General features: G+C 38.3%; 1 protein-coding gene across 7 annotated transcripts in view; it reads left to right on the top strand.

Annotated features, from left to right (window-relative positions):
* Nucleotides 1-315: 315 nt before the first annotated feature.
* The window catches only part of LOC109068104 (CREB-regulated transcription coactivator 3-like), a 44,167-nt gene continuing 26,052 nt past the window's right edge, over nucleotides 316-18,430 (top strand). For 2 of the 7 annotated variants that reach the window (XM_042760704.1, XM_042760701.1), the window contains exons 1-3: nucleotides 319-1,776; nucleotides 12,553-12,663; nucleotides 13,290-13,418. In XM_042760704.1, the coding sequence (XP_042616638.1) occupies nucleotides 1,645-1,776; nucleotides 12,553-12,663; nucleotides 13,290-13,418 (372 nt within the window). In that variant the 5' untranslated portion in view covers nucleotides 319-1,644. Of the gene's footprint in view, nucleotides 1,777-12,552; nucleotides 12,664-12,776; nucleotides 13,082-13,289; nucleotides 13,419-18,430 lie in introns of those variants that run through there. The other 5 variants (XM_042760708.1, XM_042760705.1, XM_042760707.1 and 2 more) reach the window with 4 other exon arrangements.

Below are 18,430 nucleotides of genomic sequence, written 5' to 3'. Positions count from 1 at the left end.
TCTCTCTCGTGTGCGCTGTTATGTTTTGTGCCGTTGAATGTCCTCGTCATCATCTTCCTCAATAAATAAAAAAATTCTTCATGCTAGGGTGTCAGCAGTGAATCCAGTGGAGAGAAATCCCCTCACAACTAACGGCAAACTGGCATTCAGCTCTGCCTCCATTTTGTTAGCAACGCCTGCCCTCTCATTTCAAATGCTGTTTCACTCGGATAGACTTCACAGTAGAGAAAAAAAAAGACAATCACTACTTCCGTTGCATGCCTACTTTAACATTAATAATTGTGCTGTGTATCCCTTTAAGGAAACTCCACTGCCTCCTTGTGGCCACAACTTAAAATAATATTGGTATACAGTTTTGGGGCAGGCTTGTGTATTTTTTTTTTCCCTCGGCTTGTTTTTACTCGGAGTGAGGAATCGGAGTTGACAAAACAAATGTGTGCCGTGGAGTCAGGAATCGGTGTATCACAGTTCATGTGGATCTAGATGATGGACACGGAGAAGAGAGTCCAAAGGAGTAACGTTACGCGCGGACTACACGATCGGATTTCGCCGCTGCATTTCACGAATCAGTAACATCTAAACATTTTCTCAGACTCGTGTGACAACAGCGGTCGATCACTGGCCGGTAGTTGTCCTGCCGCAGGACAGTGAGTGTCTGATGCCGAGTTTGATTCGCTACCTTGCTGCGAAGTTGCCGTCGCGCTTAACTTACCTGTTTATATGAGTTTTGAATGCGTAATGAGGCTTACATTGGCGAGACCACTTGTTGAAATCTCACAAAACTAAGTTCAGTGTCGTAAGAAATAAGATTGATTGAATGTACCATACAAGTGGGGCGTTTAAAGAGTCGACCGACTGTTTGTTGTCATTTATAGTTCGATTGTGATATTTTGATTGTGTCATATATCGCTCATTAGCTGGTTAGCTGTCACGGCTGACTCTCTCCTGAACGTTACTGACCGAGCAATATCAATCAATTACACACATTTAGACGGTTTTATCAACAACTGTCTATCTTAATCCATAAATAATGGTAGACACTTAAATATTTATGCGCAATAACAAAAAAATATATATAATTTAAAGTGTTCTTGTCAGAATCTAAAGTATTTAGCTCGCTAGCTTGAGTCTAAACGTTTCTGAAATTGTTTCGTAAATCCAAGTGAAATATTTAAGCTTTTCTGTTTGGCATTGCACAGTATTACATATTTTTTTCCCCTCATGATACAAAGCAAGATCTGGTTTAGGGATGCCAAACAAAATTGTCATAAACGCTTGAATGTTTAACGTTAGCGATGTCCAGTTTCCTGACTAACTTTTAGCAAATTCGGCTCATCGCCTTTATACAAATATTGGAGTTATAAGTATAAGGTATTCCTATATATCATCGTTACTTTGCACTTAAGCTGAATTAAGTCCATAAAGTTGTTAATAATACGGTTTCATCGCGTTTTCCAGCTCATTAATGGTGGCAAAGCTCATGTCATTAAAGCCACATCGTCAGACCTCTCTAAAGCATCTGGACTGCACTCTTACACGCTTTTCAGACATGGAAGGACAAATTAAACACGTTTGACTTCTCTATCGACAACATTCAGCCGTCAGTTCCCTGCGAAGTTGATCTCGAAACTCTGCGGCCCGACCATGTCTGGATCCCCGGGCTCGAGTGGCTCCAACCCGCGGAAGTTCAGCGAGAAGATCGCGCTGCACAACCAGAAACAGGCGGAGGAGACGCGGGCCTTCGAGCAGCTCATGACAGACCTCACCGTCTCAAGGGTAAGCACAGCCAAATTTGGAAATTACCTCGCTCCCTCGTTTTCATACACCAAGTGCAGCTGCCTAAGTTTGTCCTATGCACATCTGATTCACTGTTAATGGAAAATACCCGACACATCGAGCTCATGAGGATGGCAGTGGCTGACGGCTGTCAATCACACTGCACACACATGCATATGGACATCATTAAAGGGCTGATGCCTTGAATTTATCTTACCATATTTACAAGTCTTCTTCTGATCAGTCGTTAATTATATATTGCCTGAGCTGTAAGTTAGCAAACCTATTTATTCTCTGAGTACAGATGATTTTGATAGTCATACAGAAGTCACCATGGCAACCATAATTTCCAGCCAAGATGCCATACCTACTACAGCTATTGCTTCTATAAAACTGTGGTAACAATTTAAATGTAACTTAAAATAACTTAAAATGGAAGGGTTTTATAAAATAAATGCCTTCAGGTTGATATGAGCCCCCTTCACGTTCAGGTCTTATTCAATCTGTCATATTTAATAATAATTATAATTATAATTTAAATTTAAAATCTTCCCTTTTAAAACTCAGGGTTGCTTTTTTTTGACTGTGCATGATCTTGCATATTACCTGGCTGCTTACCAAATAAATCAAAAGACAACACAGTTGTTATAGTGGTTAGTGATACAGTGTTGACCTTGACAGTTATCATAATTCAGAAATACTTTACCCCTGGTTGTAGAGACTAACCAACCTGAATCATGTATTCCAAAGGGTGAAAAATCAACATCAACTAAAGGGTATGAAAACCCAATCAACACTCTTAAAAATAAATATTCCAAAAAGGAGTTTTCGCAGTAATTTACAGAACCTTTCAGTAAACCGTTCTTAAAATTACCTTTTTTTTCCTCTCCTCAGTGTGAATATTTTAATCATCGTAGAAGCTTTTTTCCACCTTAAAGAAACTTTTGTGCGATGGAAAGGTTCAATGGATGTCATCATTGAACCATAGACGCCAATAAAAGACCTTGTGTTGAAGAGTGCTAAAACTTGACTGATTTAATTTGCCCACCTGTAGACATGCCCTTCAGAAGATTCACTAATAAATTATGATTTTAAACAAGAACTGTACTGAATCTATGGTTAGCCTGTTAAGCTTTTAGTGTGCTGAGCTGCTTTGCATTTTCAGTTCATTAACATCCTCATCATGTAAACATTTAAAGGTGCAAATATGATCACGTTTGTAATGATGAACATCATTCTCTAGCTTTAGACTGACCAGTAAAAGATGAGTGCTGAACATGTTCGGGCTGCTTTTCTGTGAGTTTTGGAAAAACGCTGTGTGTGTATCTTGGCATGACTGAGCTTAGAGTCTGGGTTATGTTTTAGTTTTTGTTGATGTCTATTGTCTATGATGGATTTTTTTTGAAGTGTGGTTTAGAGAAGGGTTAAGAAATGTCAGTCAGGTGTAGTGCTGGTCGATATACTGGTTCAAACAGTAAACTGGTTTGAATTCCTCACACGGTATGAATTAAAAGAAAACTGGCATACCGGTGCAAGTGCCTAAGCAATAACAGCGTCATGAATTGAGAGGAGATCCTTGTCAGCTTAACCTGCAAAGATTGCCGGCGGCCTCTAATGGCCTTTGAATTGTTGTACAACATTCACAACATGTTAAAACATAACACTCTTACTTGATCTGGACAAACTAAACTAACTAGAAAACAGGACGAAACAGTGCGGTATTAAAGAGATCGCACCACGCTGACCTGACATAGCCGCGCGACAGACTAGACAGAGCAGGGAAGACATGTTTGCTAGCGCCACTGAATGGACAGCACGACATGAACATTACTCTACTCATACCGCACCTCAGAAGTTCATGTGTTTTTCCCTGCACATAACATAATGAAGATAATGTAGTGAAGAGACTTTAATTAATTAAAGTTGTTGAGTCGGTCGCGCAAACACCTTAATACCTTAATACTGTTTCGTATCACTTTTGGGTTGTTTGGCTTCCCATAACAAACTAAGTATCATTAGATATATTTAAGACTCCAGCTATTTGACGACTGTTTATGATAAAACTCAGTTGCAGTGACAATAATTTATGTCAGGAGTGCAAAATAATCCCAACTGTAATTTATGATGTTTTTAATAGAATAACAACAGTCACGTCTGCGGCAGTTTATTTGAAAATTCAGGGCTGAAACAGAAAATTCTGGATGCACTTGTCTAAAAACCGAAACTGAAAATGCTTTGTAATAATTATTTGTTTATTTTATTAAATAGTTTAAAGTAGCCTAATTTTGTAAGACTTTTGAAATTAACCCAATAATTTTATTGATACTGCAAAACACAAGACAAAATAACCACACTTTTATTAAAAGTTACACAATAAAATTGGGCAGAAAATATATTAATATTAAATATCAATAAATTATTTTTTTTATTCAGTTCTGTGCAACAGAATCAGATATAACTATTTTTTTTTTTAGTAAATATTCAATTATTCTGTTACTGATTACAAATTACATGAAAAAAAAAATAGTAGTTAGTAACATAATCCATTACATTACACATTTTAGGTAATCACCGGCTACTTTTTGATTTCTTTTAGATTACTTTTAAATTATTTATCACATTGATTTAAATAGGATAATATGTACCATATTGATATAAATATACAAACAGTATGAAAATATATTTCATTTGTTGTAATTAACAACATGAAGTGCATTAAACATTACATCAAAGCTTCCCAAACTGGGGCTTGTATAGGAACTGCAGGGGGTTCGTGAGTTTAATGAAAAGCAAATAATTAATAAAATCATAAAAATGTCAAATTAAAATAAATCAATCAAAATAAAACACTTACTAAGAAAGTGAAATTTTGCTGAAATCATTGTGTGAAAATCTTCTTTAATAAAACATTATAAATAATCAAACGCTTAGTTGTTAAAAATAATGTAATGAAACATTTTTATTCAACTCTTTTTAGAATTTTTAATGAATTAAAAAATGTGTTTATTATAAACAGAGTACATATCAACCGCTCACACTTCAACACATTACTGTTACAGACACAGTCACATGACCAAAATGAAGAGGAGAGGAACGCTCTGAGCAGCAGAACAGAAAAGACAAAGTGGAAAAGAAAAAACTATGCATTAAAATACAGCAATGTGCAAGTGAACTAACATAAACTGGCAAGCTGTTATTATTATAATTTTTTTCTTCATAAGTCATGAAGTCTAAAGCAATCTTTAATAGTACTTTGCGATTGTTGCTTGTCACACTATATGAACATGATCCCCATGTAACACTGTAGGATCTCAGCTGTCATAATGTCAGACTGTACAACAGTTAAAACACGACAAAAACGGACGTACACAAGAAGAGTCAAGTCACCTTTATTTATATAGCGTTTTTAACAATATACATTGTGTCAAAGCAACTGAACAACATTGATTAGGAAAATAGTGTGCCAATAATGCAAAATGACAATAGTAAACACTCATTTTTCAGTTAAAGGCAGTTCATTATTGAATTCAGTGAATGTCATAATCCAGCTCAGTTCAGTTTAAATAGTATCTTTGCAATCATTTGCAATCGTCAACGATATCGCTGTAAATGAAGTGTCCCCAACTAAGCAAGCCAGAGGCAACAGCGGCAAGGAACCAAAACTCCATCGGTTACAGAATGGAGAAAAAACCTTGGGCGAAACCAGGCTCAGTCTGGGGGCCAGTTCTCCTCTGGCCAGACAAAGCCAGCAGATTAATTCCAGGCTGCAGCAAAGTCACATCATACAGAGGACTCAGCTAGTTCCTGTGGTCTTGTCCCGGTGGTCATCTGAGACAAGGTCTTTACAGGGGATCTGTATCTGGGGCTCAACTAGTTGTCCTGGTTGCCACTGACTTTTAGGGCTGTAGAGGTCCTTTCTAGGTGCTGATCCACCATCTGATCTGGATACAGACTGGATCTGGTGGCTTCGGTGACCTCGGAATAAGAAAGAAACAGACTAACATTAGCGTAGGTGCCATTCTTCTAAGATGTAGCAAGTACATTGTGTGTTATTGGAAGTGTTCTCAGTTCCGGTTGTCCTAATTAATGCAGCCTAAAAATCCTTTAACGGATTTGAATATTAGAAGCGTATTAGTGTGTTATGTGTAAGCCAGGTTAAAGAGATGGGTCTTTAATCTAGATTTAAACTGACAGAGTGTGTCTGCCTCCCGAACAATGTTAGGTAGGTTATTCCAGAGTTTAGGTGCTAACTAGGAAAAGGATCTGCTGCCCACAGTTGATTTTGATATTCTAGGTATTATCAAATTGACAGAGTTTTGAGAACGGAGCGGACGTGGAGGACTATAATGTAATACGAGCTTGTTCAAATACTGAGGTGTTAAACCATTCAGGGCTTTATAAGTAATACGCAAGATATTAAAATCTATACAATGTTTAATAGGGAGCCAGTGCAGTGTTGACAGAACTGGGCTAATATGGTCATACTTCCTGGTTCTAGTAAGAACTCTAGCTGCTGCGTTTTGGACCAGCTGGAGTTTGTTTATTAAGTGTGCAGAACAACCACCCAAATAAAGCATTACAATAATCTAACTTTGAGGTCATAAACGCATGGATTAACATTTCTGCATTTGACATTGAGAGCATGGGTCGTAATTTAGATATATTTTTGAGATGGAAAAATGCAGTTTTACAAAGGCTAGAAACGTGGCTTTCTAAGGAAAGATTGCTATCAAATAGCACACCTAGGTTCCTAACTGATGACGAAGAATTGACAGAGCAGCCATACAGTCTTAGACCGTGTTCTAGGTTATTAAATGCAGAGTTTTTAGGCCTTATAATTAACACCTCTGTTTTTTCAGAATTTAGCAGTGAGAAATTACTCGTCATCCAGTTTTTTATATTGACTATGCATTCCGCTAGTTTTTCAAATTGGTATCAGTCTGTGACCCGCGTTCTCTCACTATAATGGTAGCTAGCAAACATAAGCAATATGTAGCGTTAGTTTGTTAATTACATGCCTTGATAATAAAAACCGTCGACTGCTCTGCTCCTTGGTTGTGCGTATGTGGGGGAAAAAAGCAGCGCTGTTTTATTATACTAGATACGTTTGAAAGTTCTGTTATAATGCTTCTCTGTGTGGTAGTCACCGCTCTATTAAAACGCGTAACATATTTAAAAAACCCTCGGAAATCGAGGGGTTATGACGTCATTGGCAGGCTACACAATGACACTATGGACACGGTCCGTGTCACTAGTTAGAATTGCTTATTTCTCTGGATTTAAACATTCTCCGACACATTTGGGATAATGTAACTACACAAGTCAGCAAAATATATAACACTGTTCTAGTGGTTTTTGGATATTTTAATAAAAATATCTTACATATTGTGCCTTTAATAAATAAACTTAGTAAGTTTTTCTTCTTGTACTGTCCACCTGACTGTACTGTACTGTTGTACTGTCCTCATTTCGCCATTTTCACTAAGGTGGTTTGAAGTTGTAGCAGGTTCAGCGCTCCTATTGGTTCTTGGTTTGATGGTCATCATAGAAGTCACACTGTAGGAGAGTGTCTTAAAACTTCTGACACTGCCAGAATTTAATTGGAGAAAAAAATGGTTGCAACAGGCATTAATCGGCTGTCAGTGAACATGTCAAACCAGCGATTAAAGACAACAGATTTTAGCCTAGGATTATAGGAATATTTTAGGATTTCCAAAATTTGTCTCAGACAACCAAATCGTGGCCAAAATTGCAGTGTGAGCAGGGCTTAAGAGGGCTAATAAGTGATTAACGTCAATATCAGTTGATTTCTGCGTATCACTATTGCTCAAAAAATGAAGTCACAATATTGTTGTGAATGGGCGTTTGATTTACATTTGAGAGAAATTGAAAAAGTTTGTTAACAAGGATACAAACTAGCCACCTTTCGCCAAAAATTAAAAAATGGGTCATTTGTGTGATTCACGTAGAAAACTTGCTACTTCATACTTAGGTACAAAACGATGTTGAACTTTGACAAAAAAGGTATTTTTAAATGTTATAATAGTGATTTTATAATGTCTAAATATAAATCCAAAAGCAAAACATATGAAAAGAGCTATATTACAGAGTGGAAATGTTAAGTGAGAAAATGAACGATCCTCTGCTCCCATCTTGTGGCCATAGCGGGAATATCATGAGATTTCTTTTAATAGTATTTGTTTTTTTGCCAGGTGGCAGAAATCTTCACTTTAAGCATGGCAAATTTTCCATGAATTATCTTTATTAGTAAACATGAAGAAATACAGATGTTCTTTGAAGTGAATTGTACATAGTGTGTTCTCATTTTATATAAAAATGTACAAAATATGAATAACTTTGAGGCAAATTAATAATAATAAAAAAATATTGTAAATCCCTCCAAAATTACCAAACTAAAAATTGAGTTTGTATCCTTCCATGCACAAGCTAGTAAATGGGGTTTTGGCATTGAGTTGCAGAAAGTTTTAATTGGAAGTTAGTGTTAGGGCCTAGAATACAGGGGGGCACCAACACTGATCTTGCACACACAACTGAAAATGTTCAGTTGTTCCCCTGCTACCCAGCTCTGAGTATAGTACATAAAAAATTCCCGTCTGCTTGTTATTTGAGCAGACTTTGCTTTTCCGGTGAGCATGAGCGTGGTACACATTCATTGAGCGGAGCGTCACACCACGCACTGTCGATGGCTAGAGGGAGAGTGAAACCTGCGCGCTCAGCGCATGGTGCGGCGCAGCATATTTTTCGGTGCATCCCTAATATTCATATTTCTTAAGACAGAATCATCATTTCTATAAATTTTCCTCTGATTTACGTGATCTTCTTAGCATTAGCGCTTCATTCAACTCTGCAAAGCTGCTTTGACACAATCTTTATTGAATAAAGCACTATATAAATAAAGGTGACTTGAATTGATCAGCGCTGTGTTGTTTTTTTGTTCCGCCATTGCTGTTCTGACTCAGAGGAAGCTGTTTCGCTGCTCATATAATGTCACTCATTTTACGCGTTTCTATCATTGTATCTTTAATAGAGAATATTATATTATATTGTTATATAGATTAGTGGTCTGTCTCTTCCAATGATGAACTTACACTAGTGGATGGGTGGGTAATTTTGTGCTGGGATAATGGCTGTGTTGATGGGAAAGAATAATGATAAAAGAACAATAAGGATTACGTCTTATAACCTACTTGGCAGAGGTCGCAACGCAAAGAGGAGAAAATACTGTAACAGTTAGCAGTCAGAGCAGCTGTTTGTTCACGAATCACGATGCATAAAATATCGGATAAAATCCTAAATATTGAATTGGGGTGGGGGTTTAAATGAATGTATTTCTGAGAGGAACTGACTGTATTTAGAAAAGTCTTGGTGGTTGTTTTTTTTTTATCTTCCTTTGTGTAATGCATATTAAAGTAGTGGCTATAAATGGCACACTGTTTTGTTTACAATGGTAACCAAGAAAACGCTGTATAAGTGCCACCTGCTGTCAGAGAGTGAATCCGCATTTTCATTCATTCCATCTGGTTTTTTTCATGCATGTTTTATGTAGCAAGTTTTTGCTTTAAATTATCAAATTGCATCAAAATCTGCTTATGCTCTATGTAGAATGCAGTGGTTCTGCATCTGTTTCATGCATTCTGATTCATATAAAGGCTCAGTCAAAAAAAAAAAAACCTGATGAACTGTGAAACCGCCAGAATCCAAATAACAAACAAAGAAAACAAAACCAAACAAAACAAACAAACACACCAAACAAAAAAAAAAAAAAAACCCTTGATACAGATTTCTGGTCAAACCACATAGCACTAGTCAGGTAACTATAGGTCTCTCACCAGTGGGAAATGTTTTAGCAGAAAGCAGCTCTGCCTCAGACTGCACTCTGTCTCTGTGTAGAGTCTGTAGGCGGGAATGAATGAATATGATCTGCCAGTTCATGATTTGGCTGCCTTCTTTTCTAGGGCACAAGAACTTGTGGTTGGGTTATAGTAATTTTCAGAGTTTAAAGTCATACCTCTTTACAAACAATCTGCCTTGACAATGGAATGAGCCCTGGAGGAAAATGCTTGCATTTCAGAGATGTTAAAAATAGCAAGTTTGTGGTTTAAACATTGTGATCTGTCACAAACTTCTCAGTACTACATCCAGAATTCCGAATGTTTCTGTGCGCAGAGCTGACAGCCAAATACCGATTGCTGTGAGAATTGTGCTTTTCAGAACAAATCACTTGTTCGCAATGATCCACAAATGAAATGAATGCTTACTGTTGCCTGTGTGGTGTAAATGCCGTATGAAGCAGCAAAATCTGTCACAATAACCGGTTGAGATGAAATGACTAACAATATTTCTGGCTTCTCAAAGTGATCACACTTCATTATGTTTGATTTCTCTTGAGCCACTCAAATGAAAAACAGCAATGCCACAGTGTTTACACTTTAATCTTTTCGAGGAAGTCAAGAACCTACAAATGACTTAATTATATTTATGGTGTCTGCACATTAAGCTGGTATCAACAAAGGGATCATTTGACTTTTTTTTTTCTTTTTTTTAATTTGGTCAAGCAGTTGTCATTTTTAAAAACAAGAAAATGGTTCAGAATTGAGTATGCCATTTGATCATCTACTTATAGAAACAGAGCGGTAGTGACTCTTTCCATTCGGCAACCAGGAATGTAAACACAACTTGTCCATTACAACACTTGTTGTCTATAAGCCCACTACATGTTTGCATGCAGGAAGTCATCCAGCTGCTGGTGTGCTGACTGTGCATTGGCATGTCCAGATGTTGCAAGTCGTAGTGGATCAAGGTGTCTTTGTTATCTTTAGAGATCAGCACAGATTTTCAGGCTTTCACACATTTATTTGTAAAAATTAACAATAAAAACTAAAATTGAGAATTTAATGCACTGCTGCATATGGAAAATTTTGAACAGGAGAACTAAAGAGCTCTCAATGTTTAGTTGAATTTTAATGTGAAATAATGGAAAACAGTTTTTGGAGGTTGTAGTAATAATAACAATGGGTGATGTTGACAGGAGAGGAAAAGCAGCATAAGCTTAACCAAGCTGCCCCAGGGAAATCCTCTGCTTCACTAAGCAGCTTGGTGCTGCTCCACAGCTGGGGTGTCATTGTTTTGATAACGGCGTACATTGAAAGGCTCGATGTGACTCTCCATGACCCCTGAGTGTGTGCTGAGAGCGAGGATCTGTGCTTGTTTATTAACAAGCTGTCTGCCTGGAACAGTGTCAGCAATGGGTTTGAAGTAGCATTTTTCTTAGTGCTTTTAAACTAAGTGATGTGAGTGAGGTAATATTTTGTGTTCTGTTGTTGTTTTATGGCCAATCTTTTTAAACACGATAATATAGAGTGAGGTTATGTAAGTAGAGGCCAAAGCAGGAGTATGGGCAAAGCAGGATATATGAATGTGTTTCTCCCATCTAAATAGGACTGTGCTGTTCATTGAAGTAAAGCTTTTTAAGTCATTAGGAAACGCATCATGCACTTTGTCCAATCAAACACTTCCTCTAATACTATCTGACCTGCCACAGACTAGCAGAAAATCATACAAGAAAGATACAAATTAAATAAATTACTTGAACATTTTCAGATACAGTAGATGTATTTAAGAGCAGCATTCAACTAAGAAATTAAATAACCAAATGTCTCCGCTGTATGAATTAAGAATACAGTTCTTCAGCCAAGAGCAGTGATGATTTTCTCTGTTTTGTTATTTAATTAACATTAAGGACACAGACAGCAGCAGGTTTATTAAACTGCTACCATTTTAAGATCTAATGTAATGAAGCACATCTGATTTTCTCCCAACCGTTTACATTCACTTAAGACATCACATGTGTTTTTGACAGTTTAAGTAGAATAGGCACAATTACATTAATTTCCAACTTGACTGCATTAGACTTAATTGTGAGCGAAGAGTACACTGAGAACCTTTTTACAACCAAAAGGACTAAAATTCCACTCACAAGTTAAGGTACGATGTGAATGTGAAGGTTCTTTTTGTCTTAGTTCAGTTTTGAGTCAGTGAGAGAGCTCTGAAAGTGTTTTTTTTTTTAAGAGAAGTGTGAACACCCTTCAAGTCAAAATGAAATTCCACTAAGTAAGGGCACGTTATTGATCTAATTGTGAGCAACTAATCCATGCATATCTTTCATGTTACATTTCTTTTTGATCTTGTAATTAATCATTTCTCCCGAGTATGTAGATTTTGCCTACCTTGTTTCTATTTGAATGTCATTTTTTGAATGGTAATTCCAATATCTGTCAAAACAACTGCAATATATTTCAGATGATGCCAGATGTGTGTGTGTGTGTTTGCCAAAATTATGCAGCCTTACAACTAAGCAGTATGTAGCTAAGGTTTTGTGCTCTGGCTTAAAAAATGTCAGAGTGTTGGATTAAAAAAATGGATTTGAGCTTATGTGTAGTAACCCATTGATATCACTAAATGAGGTCAGTCTTTGAGATTCAAATTTTGTCCTTTGGTTAGTGGGAGGAAGGAACGCCTACTGATTTGCTTGTGCCTGATCAGAATTGATAATTTTCATTGTTTACCCTTGCTGCACAACAAGATCCACATTGTCCTCCAGCTTGGGCTCAGAAGTACACTTAAAACCAAACCCATTTCCAAGAATTTCCATCTTAGTTAAATACATAAGTTACAAAAACAACTACAGCACCTCTGCCGACTTTCTCTCTTCTTTCTTTTTCAAATGCATTCACTGTGTCTTCCTCTTGATTAAAGGTGCAGTTCCAGAAGATCCAGCAGCTCCGTCTGTCACAGAACCGGGCACAGTACTACGGTGGCTCGCTGCCCAACGTCAACCAAATAGGCAATGCCAGCACTGATTTCCAGGTACCTGGGTTGCCCTCCATCCACTTATCTAACTCTACTAAATCTGTCCAGCAAGTCATGTTCATTTAGGAGAAGATAAGCCCCAGCCATATACTCTGTTTATCTACCCTCAGATAAACGATGTCAAGAGATGGTAATTGCAAACCTTCTCCTTAAAAAACAAAGAGTGTATTTATCCCAAGCTCTTAGTCTGCCCTTACTTCGCCTACTCCTTCAGTACACGGCTTTCCCCACAAGTACACCAGATACAGCGGTGCGCTCCAAGAGCTGAAGAACTGTATCTGTGTCTATCCCCTATGGAGAACAGTGTTGTATACCTTCAGGTGAAACCGCTCTTGTTGCTGTGAATAAAGCTTCCTTGAGACATAGAGCAGTGATCCCTACTTTTTGTCTGCCATGAGAAACCAAACCTAGAGAGGTAAAAGCACTTTGGAGTAGAGTGAATTCACCTGGGAACGTAAGCTAATGGTGGCACTTTGAAAAATCATGCGTGTATGTTGTTTGAGTATTGCTGCAATATGGACACTCTGATGTCTTTTCACTAACCATTTTTACTGTTTAAGTCATTTATGACAGATTCCTGCATTTGTGAGGAAAATGTTAACCAAGAAGGTGTTTCTCCACAGGGGAATTTTCCTTCGGGACTGGACTCTGTGCGAGGGACCAGACACCATGGTCTAGTGGAGAGGGTCCATCGAGACCGCAATCGGATCAACTCACCGCACCGCAGGCCCATTGACAAGCACGGGCGGCAGATATCCTTTAAGTTCACTAGTGTAAAGACCTTTGTAGAGGAAAAAAAGTGATCTGTGAGGCTTACACTAGTAGATGCAGAATTTTTATGAGCTCACAATGTTGCATGTGTCATACATGTTGACCTTTGCTCATGTGGGCAGCTTTTTTGACGCTTCAGGTTGTGTGATGATCCTTTATGTATTAATATTCCCACTGCTGCACCGTGGGTGTGAATGAGTGGGTAACTGAAATAACCTGCTGTTTCTCCCCGCTTATGTTTGTTTGTTTTTTTCTTCCTGTGAGAACTGGATATCAGTACTCTGGTGTCCTCATTAGTGTGTATTGCGCATTCTGCCGCTAGTTCTACATTCATTCAGCATGCAGGTTGGTGAAATCACTGGCTATGCCGGCCCGGCCGGTCTTTTATCCTCCTCGGTTGTGTAGTTGATGGATTTCTTTCATCAATTTTTCAGTGGTAGTCTGTAAGCTCAGAGGTCTGTTGGCTCAAAGATCATTTCTGTCTGCAGATTTAGCTTAGCGCTTAAGATTAAATAAAACTTAAAAAGGCCCTAATGCCTTCCGAGTTGCCATACTGTTTTGAAAATGTGGAAGGCATGAACAGTCTTCCACAGATCTAGTTTTGATTTCATATTCAATCTTTTGAAGCCACCCAGAGGTTTTGAATTATCTAGTACCAGAGTAGGAAGCTACTCCGTAGTCTTTAATATTGGGATAGTTTGTGAACGGTCCACTTGCTCTGATGCCGTGCCATACGGAGAGACAACAAAGGCAGTGTGAGGGAGACAGAAGAAAAAAAGTGTGGCAGAGTTGAGTTACGTAAGAGCTTTGAATGATGGGTTCAAAGTAATTCCACACGGTGTGCCACGGCCGCCCTTCTTCTTTGAGCGGGGAAGAGGCATTTGTGACCGCAGTCATGCTAAAAACTGCAAGACCTGTTTGTCAGAACTCTGGCAGCCACAGCTCAGCTCTGTGAAATGAACCACTCCCTCCCCAAAAGCTGAAGATATTCTGCCTTATTCTCGTGGGTTCCTTCAGAGTCTCAGATGATGTTTTTTTTTCTTCCTCTCGTTGTCTGTTTGTGATTTTTGATTGTTCTCATTAATTGCTAAACACTTGTTTCTAGTTGTCTCTGTAACTCTGAAAATTATTTTAATGGGTTGTTATCGTCTTCAAAGGTCTTTGCTTTAGGCTCAAAGCTTTCAGGTTTTTGTTGTTGTTGCTTTCAGTTCAGCATGTGTTTCGTGACTGAATAAGAAGGCTTACTAACATAGATTCATTTGATGCAGCAAGGAGTCCAGATTGATGTTGTTCAATTCCCACTCAATCTTCAGTCACTTGTTAGTACTGCTAGGCGATATGGCCTAAAAAATTATTTTTTCGATAGTCGATATTGATAATTATCACAATAAATTTCAGATCTTTATTTCTTTCAGGTTTAAAGGCAGGTTTTCGCACCTTAGTGTGAGAACTACTCTTTATGGTCAGAACATGACAAACACTTAACGCTTGTGAATTATGGGATGGTCGCCGTGATTTTGCCAAGTAAGACATGTTCCTGGATCAACATCATTGTCCAAAAATATAGACTTAACCCAGTCCCTACCCCTGAACCTAACCCTACCCATAATTTATTCCTAAAATCAGTGGGAAATGATAGCTGATTAACAAGAATGTAGAAGAACCTAACCCTGATTGTAAGCCTAAAACAGATATTTCCTGAAAAGTTACATCTCAATTCTGATTGGTTGATTGGAATGTTGTTCCAGGATCAACAAGGATGTTGAACATGTTGTACTTGGTGAAATCACGCTCACCATCACGGTATTGTTGTTACAGCTCTGAAATGTGTTATTTTTATATGACTGGGTAAAAAAATATATTGTTTTCCTGCTGGACACAATATATTTTGTTTTTAAGGAACATACAGAATATTAGAAACAATAGAATTAGTTTATTTATTATTTTTTTTATTATATGGTATTATTTATATCATTTCATATAATTTAGTTATATAATAATAATCATACACATAATTTGATTTAATAATATCCCAATCTGAAGCAAAAACAGAATGTTCTGACAAGCTTTGTGAAATTATACCATGTAAACTTTTCAGAAGACAGTCAGCTCCCCTCAGAAACACATTCATATAAACTCCCAAATCCATATTGAGGATTTTCTTCCAATAGTTCATGCATCATGAACAGTGAGTGCTCTGCCTGCTACAGTATTTTTCTCTGTGGGTCCATTTTCAGTGTCTCTGGCCTGTGTTAATGGGCGTTAACATACTTTATATTTTCGCATAAATCACATTTTGGAAAATAATTCCATTGCAATGCAGTTTGCAATTGCAAGTCCAGAACAGAGAGTTGCAATAAGGCAAAAAACGGCCGGTTGCTGATCGTGTAAAAGCCAGAGTATATTTCGGCCGTCCGCGAACCGTCGGCATTACGTTATTTTTGTCATCAAGAGGGCTCACGGACAGCTGCGCACCCCATGGTACTGCATGTGTCAAGCTCATCCGTCCGCGCTCATCTGTGGTTGAGTATCTTTTGAAAGCTGTTCGGAGGCGGCTGTGCGCGAGACGGAAAGGAACACTGAATGTGAAGGGTACCCGGGTCATCTTACACACACGTGACTAACCGCTCTCTCGCACCAACAGGAGGGGGAGGGGTCAGTGTTACTCTCTACACTGCTCCCAGCCTGAGGGATTCCTGCTCTTTCAGTCTTTGAGGAAACATGGAAAACAGCGCATACTGCAGGAACGGTATAATGGAAAATATTAGTGGTTTTGAAACCGTGAAACTTTCAAATCGCGGTATACCCTGAAACCGGTAATCGGCCCATGCCTAGTTTCAAATCATGAAACCATTTTATGTTGACTTTGACACGTATCGTCAGCACAGTTTGCAGTGTCGCCTGCAATAATAATAATAATAATATTAAATTTTTTTGACTTGTAGAAATGCAGATTTACAGTAGCCTGAGTTGACAGTAGTAGAACCTTGAGATGCAGATGCAAATTTATTATCAAAAACACTAATATTGAATGCAACTAAATAAGAAACAAATGTTTAAATAACTTCCAAAATCATCTTAGATAAATGGCAAAAGTCAACAGGCTTTTCAAAATCCAAAATATGTGACCCTGGACCACAAAACCAGTCTTAAAGGGATACTCCACCGCAAAATGAAAATTTTGTCATTAATCACTTACCCCCATGTCGTTCCAAACCCATAAAAGCTTTGTTCGCCTTCGGAACACAATTTAAGATATTTTGGATGAAAACCGGTTGGCTTGAGACTGTTCCATAGACTGCCAATAAATAACAGTGTCAAGATCCAGGAAAGTATGAAAAGCATGTTCAATACTTTTTACATAATTTACAAAATATCTTCATGGAACATGATCTTTACTTAATATCCTAATGATTTTTGACCCATACAATGTTTTTTTGGCTATTGCTACAAATATACCCCAGAGACTTAAGACTGGTTTTGTGGTCCAGGGTCACATATTGCCAAACAGGTGCTTTTGCATATTGAAACCAAATCATCCGCCATCATCTTGTATGTCTCACCTAACTCTTCTTGTCAGTCAGCTCGACTCACTCTCCTCACTGGATAAATGAAATCTTATCTGTGATGCAACTGCCGTTCGGCACGCTCCATTGAGCAGACACATTCAGTTTTTAATTGTAGTGTCTATTCTTTTACTGAACTAAATGATTTTTATTACAAAAAAAAAAAAAAAAAAAAAAAAAAAAAAAAAGACGGTGGGGGTCAGTGCCACTTGGGGGTCAGTGCCACTTTACAGTATAGGCTTGCCGTCTATCGCAGCAAACCTATACTGTATTCTATATATAGTACCAGTCAAATGTTTGGACACACGAATGGGAAAGTGTCCAAACCTTTGACTGGTACGGTGCTATAACATAAACAAAGAATATCGTTTTTTTATTTTTACTCCCTAATATCGGTATCGGCCCCAAAAAACCCATATCAGTCGGGCTCTAATAAATAATACTAAAATAACTCTGGCTGCACTCAGGACACCTTGGCAACCACATGGCAACGCCATTAAAATCACATACAACACCCTTGTTTTATGATGATTTTTTATAGCCATATGCTACACACATTTTCTTAAAAAAAAAACGTTCTTCCTAAACTCTAAATTACAATCTGCATTTAATCTAAATAAACAGAGACTCTCTAAATAAACATTCGCTCACTAGGCTTTTCTCTTTGCATGCCACTCTATTTCTGCTGAGTGAGAGAATATCATGAGGAAGGATTCAAAGCCCAAATTTGCTTTCGCTCTGCTTTTTTTCCCTTCAGTGCCAGATGTCCCTCACAGTGTTGGCTTGTTTTGCTCTCATCGATTCAGCCATGTCTGCCAAGCCTAGACTCTCTCAAAGGCTCGCTAGCCAACCTAACTCTAACCAACTTCCTCCTAACCCATGTGGTTGCCTTTGAGCCACATATATCATGCCAGATTTCTTGATCTTGCTTTGTCTGTATTTCTGGAATGATGTCCAATTGGAGAACGATTGGTGTGGGTCGAGTGTGAAATGTCAGAGAGAAAAGGTTAGATCACCCACGCCATCCTGGAGCTTCTGAGACGAAGGTGCTGTCACAGCCACCCTGTCTCTCCACACCGCTTCAGCAGCCACAGGCTAATTACTGTAGATCTGAGAAAGGATCCCTCGTAATCCAAGCCGTCTGGCTTGTGTCATCATCGCTTTCCCCCTCCCCAGGCCGCAGATCAGCAACAGAATTCACACAATGTAACGCCAGGAATTTCATACATATGATGGCGGTTATCGATGCGTACAGTCTGATTGGAGTGTGTTTGAATAAGGTGGCCTAAGACGTTTTTTCGGTGGCCTGGCTTTGGCTGCTCATTGGTTGGATGTTCTGTGTTGTGTCATCATGGTTAGGGTCACGGGGTGGGCTGGTGGTTGAAAGGTTGGCATGAAGAGCTCAGTCTCTTATTACTGCAGCAGAA

The sequence above is a fragment of the Cyprinus carpio genome, chromosome A7, assembly GCF_018340385.1.
Source record: "Cyprinus carpio isolate SPL01 chromosome A7, ASM1834038v1, whole genome shotgun sequence".
NCBI classification, from domain to species: domain Eukaryota; kingdom Metazoa; phylum Chordata; class Actinopteri; order Cypriniformes; family Cyprinidae; genus Cyprinus; species Cyprinus carpio.
Note: the sequence above shows the minus strand (reverse complement) of the source record. Positions and strands in the feature narration are given on the sequence as shown.